Consider the following 9404-nt stretch of genomic DNA (forward strand, 5'->3'; position numbering starts at 1 on the left):
CCAAGCCCCTTCCTCCACCGGAGCAAGCAGGTCTGTGGGTCCTGGCAGGGGACCATGCATTGGAGGTGGGTCCAAAGGACTGAAGGATGTGCTTTTTCCCTTCTGCAGCCCAGAAACATGGGGAACAGTAGTACCAGAAAGACCAACACGTTAGGAAAAACCAGCACTTCTCATTTTTTTCTAAATTCTTGCTTTCCATGATGTTTCCACATCACTGCACAGAGCTCTGGTTGCCGTTGTCATTTTGTAAGTATTGCCGAGTACGCCTTTCTGAGTCCTGCCATCATCTCAGGGCTACTTTGATGAGCTGTCACCACATGATAAAATATGTCTGCCATTGTGTTTGCTGCTTTGTGGAGTTGTACATCACTGTGGTTTGTGTCGTGCAGAGGCATTATTCCATTGCATAGTGTCGATACACCCTCATCACACCTAGCAAAGGGAGAAGTCCTCAATGTGTCCTGAGAAGGAGGACCAGGATACATGCAACACAGCCTGTAAAGCCCTGGGATGCCACAAGGAAGGGACCACACAAAAGTGATCTGATGGGCACACCTGGCTTCTCATCTCTGTCTTCAGTGCCGCATAGGAGCGCTGTTGCCACAGTGTTACCTGCTGCACAGGCTGTGAAGACAGTGTGTTGTGTCAGAAAGGGAGCGTGCTGTTGTATTACTGCAGCCCAGGCCTGGGCAAGATGTTACTGCAATCCACTGTAGCTGGGGACTCGTCAGGTACATCTATATCGACACCTATGTTTTGTGCAAGCTTGTTCTTATCTGGTCTGAACCTCCACTTCTGTCCTGCCTTGAAGCCCACACTGAAGCTTTCAGTATTGCACTCAGATGGAAAGCAAAGCCCATCTAGGACTCGCTCTGTGGATGACTTTTCTCTCAATCAGGGCAGCCTGTGCATCTAGGGAACAAAGAAGGTCGTCATGTGAAAAGATACAGACAGGAGAGCTGCCAAAAAAAGAGATTTATGAGATCGGAGCCTAGAGTGGTTTGTGCTTGCAGGTGAGTTTGAAGTAGAGTAGGGCAGGGTCATGACTGCTGAGATCAGGAGACCTACTGAGGAAATGTGCAGTGTTGAGGAAGGCTTATCATTCTTGTTACGCCCATCCAGATGGGAGAACTGGAAGCTGTGCATCTGTGGGCGCAGCTGTGCACTTACAGGCATCGCAGTGGCACCATCATCTCCATTGTAACACCAGCCAGGCCACCTGGAAACGAGCGGAGGGACCTTCTGCATCGATGGTGCGGGTGTGAGCCCAACCGTGCTTTGAAGGTCGGTCCCAGCTGTGAGTGGGGAAGCAGCCTTCGGTCAATTGCAGGGACTCAGCTTGCTTCTTCCAGCCATTGGAAGTGAGCAGAACGCAGCACTGGGGTTGCTGAGCTAAGGGTCGCATGTCCACACGGTGCCACTCCTCGCCCCATGAGAGGACCAGCCTGGCTTGGAGACTGCACTGCCGCCTGCTAGCGTGAGATCAGGGCTGTGCCAGGGCAGATGTGCTGCCTCCTGGCTTCAACAGCTACGGGCAGTGCTGTCAGGCAGCATGGGCACCTCTGTGCTCTCTGAGCCACCAGTGCAGGCATTCTCTGCTACCCATGCATTTCATCCCAGACATGCCATTTTTGATGGACCCTGTGTTGGAGGCCAGGTAGGCCCTATTAGCTTAGTCTTTTTTTGTCAGGCTGATCCTCTCGCTGAAAAAGTCAAGGCTTGTGTTTTTAGGTACAGAGGTGGTTGGTTCAGCTGCCAGAGTCTCAGGTGAGCATCTGAACTGCTGGAGATGGCTGCAGTGCCGGAGGAGCTCATGATGGATGCTCACCCAGCGTGCTGTTTTGTCCCACTGGGGGATCAGGTGGTACAGGATAATCCCTCTGCTCCAGACACCCGTGTGAGTGGAAAGAGGAGCCGACTTGGGTAGCTGAGCAATTATTTAAGGAAAAAGGTCTGGACTGCAGGAGCAGGGGTTGGTTTTGGTTGAGGGGTCTATGCCGAGCACTTTGTCATCATCATTATATTGACCACCACTGACCCTACATTCATTTTCCCTCATACAGCTCCCAAAACTGACCTCTCCTTAAGCCCTGATGATGCCTTGTTTAGCAGACTGATGGGCCTCAACCAGCTCCCAATTTATGCTGGCAGTTCAGGGACAGGACAGGAGCAGGAGGAGCGACTACATGCACCAGGATATGGACCAAGGCTTTTCCAAAATTAATGTAGTTTTGTGTACACAAGCACAAGCTATGGGAAGGAAAACGGCATTAGCGCGGGCCTTCATCACTCCTGTTTGTGTGAGGATGATGGTGGAGGAGCAGGCATGACACTGGTGGTGGCCCACACCTGCTGCCACAGCTGCCTGGTGCTGCGTGCCCACTCCAGGGGAGAGATGGGGTTGTGGGGGGGGGAAGATTTCCCGCGGCTCACAGGTGTTGTCTCTGCCGTTGTTGCCACCTGTCTTTACTCTGTCAGTAACGGCGTGATGCTGGTGTGACTGCTACAGAGAAACCCCCTGCGCCAACACCGGGCTTCCTGTGGGGGGGGTCTCCACCACGGAGAGCCCTTCCCACAGTCCAGTGCCCCTTTCTGCCTCTCCCCAGCAAGCACAGCGCAGACGAACAAACCTGGACCACAGCCAGCGACAGCTGTAGGACCTCAAGGCCTTTTTGACCCGCCACTAGCAGACAGTAGAATAACTTCTATAAACACAAGGCTTCTGTGTACATATTTTAACAGTGTTTTTCTTTCAGGATGTTCTGGCATCTCTGCAACACGCTTTTACTTCCATCCTAAATTTCCTGGGCTTTTCACTCCCTCTTCCCATCTCCTTGAGCCAACAAAGAGTCATTTTGGTGAGAACTATTTTCTGTGGCTTTCTCAGAAGATCTGTTCTCTGCACTCTGTGGGCTTGCTCATTCCAAGGCTGGTTTGTTCTCCTAGGAAATGACTTTGTCACCCCCTTCCCAAACTTAGCTTCTAGATCAACATTCACAACTTCTTCAGGCTCTGATTTCCAGAAGCTATTGGTGTCCTGAACTGCCTTCCTGACAAAATTAGTCCTGAATTATCCCACTGCTCGTGGTGTTTTCACTTGTGTGTTGGTTTGTTGTGGGAGAGGTAAAGACTACAGGCTGAGGGATGGGTCTGGGGGTTACTGTTACTGGGGCTCAGACTGCCCAGGAAAGGCAAATGAGGAGGGACAGGTTTCACGGAGAGCAGAGGGCTGGTGCATTAAGGAAAGCTCGTGGCAGCCAGGGAGGTGGGAGATAGTGAGAATCAGGATTCCACATCCTAGCAGGAAAGGGAGAAATGTGAATTTGAACCAGGCAAGAGTGCCTCAGAAAAAATTTAGTCCAGCTTGCAAAAAAAACCCCTCAACCCCGAAGTAATTTATTGTAGCTCAGGCGGATAAAAGCAGCACATAAAATTGGTTCCACAAGAAGGTCAAATTAAGTGCATGAGCAAAATACAAGCACATATATATATGTATATATATCTCTTCTATTCAGTGTCTCTCATTATAGAACTATAGATCAATTATAGATCAATTATAACCCTTAAGGGTTTCTTGTCTTGTCCATTGGCTCCTAGCCAGACAACATCCCTCCATGGCATTAGACTGGGGGAATGATGAAGGAATAAAGAATTATATCAAAACAGGAGAAAGGGAGATGGATTCACAGAGCACTATGGGCTGGCAGGTGTTTAGGTACAGGCAGAGACTTCATCAGTCCTTCTGACTCCAGTACTGCAATACTACTTATTCAGCCGGCTGCAAGAGAAAAGTGTTATGTGAGTACCAGTACTGTAGAGGTGAAAGGCTTCACTCGGATACCTCGAAGTCAGCCAATCCCCCACTTTTTTGCGTAGTGTAGAGAATGACTGCCCGCCTCTGTAGCTGAGGATGCAAAGGGTTACTTGTGCATCCACATGGCTGTGGTTTAGGTTTCAGTTACACTGAGCTGCTTACTTGGCAAAGAGAGTTAAAGAATAACTGTATCAGCACTGGTATTGCACAGATTTATCTAGTTTTTGATGTAGCTGTAAGGGCTTTGTCCTCTCCTTATGGGGATTATTTTTTAACCTTGATAAAAAGTAGGTGAAAAGAAGGTGAATTCTTTGACACGTTATGCTAACCAACTCTTCACCACATATACATCCCAGCTATGGAGTAGTATTTGCCAATAAAACATTCTCACTGAATTCTCAGTGACAGTGAAAAAAAATAGGTGAAACTATTGCAGTTTGTCACTGTCACCAGTGAAAATTAAGCAGAAGTCCAGTTCTGTACCTATACATTCATTGAACTTGTTCATGCAATCATCTATACCGTCCTTAGCTCTCCACTTCCAGTGACAGAATAGCTGTCAGTGTTTCTCCACAGCTGCTTCTGATGCCTGATACGATATAAGCTTAAAGACCTGGAGAAGGGCAGCTTTTCTGCTGAGAAATCCTTGCTCCCATGAAAAGGGCCAGGACATGATGGTGTATTTCATATCACCCAAGGCCTCTGGGAGAGGGCATCGTTCACAGTGTTCTGTGATTTTTCTCTTCTCTTTCCTTGCTCCCAGGAGGTTATTGGCAATTTTCACAGATTGCAGTCCAGCACTGTGCTAGCAGAGCTGGAATTACATTATGGACATCATGGATTTTTTAAATTTGGGGTTCATCCTTGAGCTTGGTTGTGTGCCTTCCACCTCCACAACCTCGATATTCAGGTCCCAGATCCACTGTGGAACCTATCAAAGGACTCTGGGGCTCCTGCTTGGGTTTGGCTAACATCTCTCAAGATCAAGGTAATTCAAGTGAAACTCTCTGCTCAAAAGTTTCCCAGCATAGTGCTACCATGTGTTTGGGGCATAACAGAAAATTCATTAAACGTAGCTTACAACTCTTAAGCATGACTTAACATGAGTAAGAGCTGAAAATGCTGAAATTCAGCTGTACTGTAGCACCAAGCAAGCTCAAGCTCATTTCTCCCCACTTGACCATCCAGCTCCCCTGTCTTGAAGCCAGAGTCTTTGCCCATTCTGGGTGCCCTCATTGCTACTTACTGTTGACACTGACATGTCTTGTTTTCTAGCAAGTATTGTCTTGCTCGTGCCATCCTTTTTGCTCGTTGCTGCCAAGAGAGAAGGGATAAATAACGATTGGATATTTTTATGCTTCAAATGCTTTCCTCTGAAGTGGTAGTAAAGTACTGCCTGACATCTGCAGGCTGTCCATCTCTAACCATTTGCTTTGAGTCTAAGGATTGACCCTTTATCTGTTCTGCCCTATACCCAGACAGAAAATCAGACTCCTCCTATGGTTTGGGGATACTGTCATCTCTTCACCTTTCACAGGGACCAGGGCACTCACCCTTCTCTGCTTCCAGTTTATACCACTGATGATGCACAGGCATGCAAGGCCAAACACCAATACACTGCCTCCAATACTTGCTCCAATTACCACATAGCTAATCCAAACAGGAGCTTCCTCTGTGGAAGGAGAAAAGTATTCAGACACAGAAACAAAGAGAATTTTAAGGCTTTTGGGTGGAGGCAGGGATGTGATGCTAATTTCCATACCCACGGCATAATTAAGGCTGATCTTCCTTTCATTGTCTTCTATGAGGTGACAGTTCCACAGCCCTGCAGCACTGACGTTCACCTCCACCTTTACTTCATGCTGCTTTGACTTCTTGTTGTCCATCTGAGTCCCATTCACACGTTCCCAGCACAAGTGGGCATTGGATGGGAGTGGACTAGAGACCTGGCAGATCAGGGTCATCTTGGCCCCTCTGGGGAGTGGCCCAACAGGGTTGGCTGAGACTGTAAAGGTAAGAAAAGGACATGTGAGTGAGAGGATGGGAAGATGGGTCCACCCATACTCTTGTGGCTTCCAGGTTTCTGCAGCTCCTCATCTCTTGACCCACTTCTCTTTCTCTCACCTTTCATCACCACCAGCTCTATCTTGCTCTGCACGTATCTTCTGTTGTACGCCAGCTGGCACTGGTACTGCCCAGAGTGGTTGAAATGGACTTTAGGGAGTTTCACTGCTATGGTACTTTCAGGTTTGCTTCCAGATATCTCAAACTGAAAGTGGCTACTTTTTTTGGTCTCATGCTGCTTTCCTCCTGCTGTGACATTGAAATCAAGTAACTCACGAGCGATTGCACTTTCCTGTTGTTTCCAATTCAGTTGTCCTGTGAAACCTTCTTTCCATGTTATCTTCTGGAAGTTCAGATGCCATGACAAGACGACAGTGCTATCAACAGTTGCATACTTTCTTTCAAAATCTGGATTCTGAAAACCTGAATTCAGAAGAGACAAAGAATACAGAAGCAGGGAAAGCTATGGCTACACTTGCCTGTGTCCACTCTTGATCTGGAGAGATGCATGCTGTGCTCAGTTGAAAGAGGACTTGGAGAAAAGCCACGAGATACCCCAGGAAGTATAAACAGTTAGTGTCTGAGAATAGGTTTAAAGAGCCAAAGCTCCCAAGCTCACCAGAGCTGAGGAGAACAGACCGCAAGAAGAGGAGGATCCTCTCCTCACCAATCCTGGAGAGGAAAATGGGAGCAGGTGTGGAACAGAGCTCAGGCAGCAGAGCAATCCCCAAGCTGCAGTGTTGGAAGCCCTGGGAAGCCGATCCCATTGCTTGGGATGCTGGAAAGTAAAAGCTCACAGCTCATGAGCTGGAGGGAGCACTGGTTCCCAAGCCTGTGCATGAACTGCATTTTTGTTGTCACATACCTAATACCTTCACATCAAAGGAGATGTTTTGATTAATCAATGGAGAGTCTGAATGGACCTGACACATCCAGGTCCCGCTGTCCACAGTCTCCAGTTGCTTTAACTTCAGTATGTATTTTTGACGGGTCTTGTTTTGTAAGAGTTCTGGTCTTACTATGTTATTCTTACTGTTAAACAATGTGATGATGAGATTGGGTTGATGATGGGATGAATTCTGCATTAAAGTCAGCTCGGGGACTTCATTTGGCAGGAAGTGCCCATCTAAGGAGATTGTCACTGTAAAAAGAAAAAGCACAGCCAGTAAGTCAACTCCTCTTCCTGCAAGAGAGGGGCAGGTGTCACAGCAAACAGAATACAGAGGCTTTGTGAGATGGAGGAGAAATGAACTATGATAGCCCAAGCCAGAAGAAATGGCAGCTGCATAAAGAATCCCAGCAGAGATGTCCCTCCGAGCTCTACAGTCTCCTCCCCCCTCACCTCCTCATGGATAAAAGCCCTCTAATCACTCACATTCAAAGACATGCAGTGAGATACTGACTGTGTGAGAGTCATATTCACAGGTGTAGATGCCAGCATCAGAGAGCCTTAAGTCAAACAGCTTCAGGTGTTTACTGTTGGGGTTGATTTCAGATCGATCGGCCATGGCAGCTTTGCCTTTTGAAAAAATAAGCTTGGTTAGGAGGGAAGAGGTTTCTCAGCCATACACTGGAGAGAAGGGGGGATGAACTGGAAGCCTTACCTTTCAAAGGCATAGGTGAAAATGACCTTACAACAAACTTATGGTACTTCCAGGTCACAGCAGCATTACTAGGTATGCCTCGGCAGTTCAGGATCACCGCCTGTCCTGCGACCCCAGTCTGTAGTTCGTTTTGTTGAGCCATAATGCGGACCAGACCTGAAAGTCAATACCCATCAAAAAAGGCATACATTCACTTTCTGAAGGGTGGCTCAGTGAATACTTCCCATCCCCCCAGAAAGACGCAGATATTTCTCCTCCCTTTCCCCGGCACTGGGAAGATTATCCTCAATTTCTGAATTTTTCATTCCTTTGTCTCATCAATCAATCAATCCCTTTTCTTTTCAGCTCCATAGCTTCCCTGTCCTCCTCTTTGGGCACTTTACCTGGCTAACGGCTATTCTGTTTCACATACATTCAGAAATATGGGAAAATACCAGTGGTTGTGGTGGATTCACCATCATTCACAATTTTGAGATGTTAACAGTTTTACTGAAACAACCTTTTTCCATTGGACAAGATTTAGTTGTCCTACTGGTAGCAAAGGCAGGACAGCATAAGCCAGCTCTCCTTCACTTCCCAGTCAAGACTTGAGGCAGCACTGGCAAACTTGCTCACCCCTTCTTCCAATTTTTGCATGGAGCAAGACTGAAAGCCCAGGAAAATGAAAGGATAAAATAAAAAAGAAAGAAAGAAGGCTGGCCTAACGTCAGGTTCCTGTTCTTGTGACAGAGGGCTATGTGACAGTAAAAGAAGTAGGATGCATAATGTTGAAGAAACATTAGGAGTGGTTTCTTGGAAGAACGACTTCCCTTTCTTCACTGTAAAGAGGATTTCTGCAGGAGACCATAAGAAGGAGATGAAGTTGCCAGAGGTACAATTGGGAATAAGGGGGTTGTGGTCTCCTGCCTCACTGCTGGTAAGCTCTCAGAGCTGCCTAACCTGCAGATCCCCCAGGTGACCCTAGTACTAGAGAGCCACAGAAGTGCAAAATAAAACGTTTACATGAGTTTAATGGAGGGTTTTCCACAAGTTACATATTCCTCCAAGAGCATAGGTAATCTGCAACATTGCCAATACAGATTTTCAATAATTGCCCATTGGACAACAGAAAATGATGATTTTGTCTTAAACTGTGAAATTATAAATGTTATTAATAAGAGTTGGTATCTTTTGGTTCTAGGGTGCATAAAAGATCTCCAATCTTTCCTCTGCAACCAGAGGAGTCAAAGCTGAGTATCTGAGAAATGCAGGCTTGGCCTTATTCAGTCGCCTTCCTTTCTTGGAAAATGAGCACTAAAAAGTCCACCAAACCTTGTAACATTAGCAGTCAAACTGAGCAAGCCGGTAGCATCACATTTGTAAGGGCAAATCTGTGACGAGAAACACATGTTTTTGCCCAGGCAGCTGGAGGCAGTGTGGAGGGCAGTGTTTTCCACTCTGCGCTTGGTGTAGACCCTGGCTCCCACAGGAACCCCACTTCTGTGTCTCTACAGGGCAGCTCCCCAAGCCTGGTGATGCTCCAGACACCCTGGTTTTGGCTGGCAGGCTCAGCAGGCAGGCTGGGATCAACCTGAGTCCCAAAGCTTGAGCTGTCCATGATGCCTCTGAAATAACAGGACATGGATGTAGGGAGCCTCTCAGCTTCTAGCCCCTCTGTCCTCATCTCCACTGCGTGGCCCCGCAGAGAGCTGTTGGGCAGTGCAGGGGTGGGCCAGACAAGGTAAGAAGGCAGCTGTCACAGCTTCGTGACTGGAATGAGCCTGCTCTAAACCATGTGAAGTACATTATATGGCAAATCAGGAGGAACCTAAAAACACCGCAAATGTTGTGAGGCTTGTGGAAAGACTGTAAGAACTGGGAGGGTTCGCTGAGCCAAGGACTCACCCAGATGCAGAACCAAGAAGACGGAAGGCATGCTGCTC

The 9404-nt window shown here is 47.5% G+C and overlaps 1 protein-coding gene across 1 annotated transcript; it reads right to left on the reverse strand.

Annotated features, from left to right (window-relative positions):
* Nucleotides 1–5056: 5056 nt before the first annotated feature.
* On the reverse strand, nt 5057–9397 carry LOC103921966 (T-cell surface glycoprotein CD4-like). The gene is made up of 8 exons (XM_009330028.1): nt 9367–9397; nt 7483–7638; nt 7254–7397; nt 6744–7019; nt 5939–6301; nt 5577–5819; nt 5368–5486; nt 5057–5128 (listed from the first exon to the last, which is right to left on the reverse strand). Exons 1-8 carry the CDS (start codon nt 9395–9397, stop codon nt 5057–5059), a joined length of 1404 nt encoding a protein of 467 aa, XP_009328303.1.
* Nucleotides 9398–9404: the final 7 nt, after the last annotated feature.

The sequence above is a fragment of the Pygoscelis adeliae genome, unplaced genomic scaffold, assembly GCF_000699105.1.
Source record: "Pygoscelis adeliae isolate BGI_AS28 unplaced genomic scaffold, ASM69910v1 Scaffold120, whole genome shotgun sequence".
Classification (NCBI taxonomy): domain Eukaryota; kingdom Metazoa; phylum Chordata; class Aves; order Sphenisciformes; family Spheniscidae; genus Pygoscelis; species Pygoscelis adeliae.

What these genes read in the sequence shown, in the direction of transcription:
- LOC103921966 (XM_009330028.1), bottom strand. Translation starts at nt 9,397, where the DNA reads ATGCCTTCCGTCTTCTTGGTTCTGCATCTGG. An exon ending in TTCACCTATGCCTTTGAAAG is followed by an intron (nt 7,398 to 7,482) that starts GTAAGGCTTCCA and finishes TTTTTTCAAAAG; the next exon opens with GCAAAGCTGCCATGGCCGAT. An exon ending in AGAGCTGGTGGTGATGAAAG is followed by an intron (nt 5,820 to 5,938) that starts GTGAGAGAAAGA and finishes TTACCTTTACAG; the next exon opens with TCTCAGCCAACCCTGTTGGG.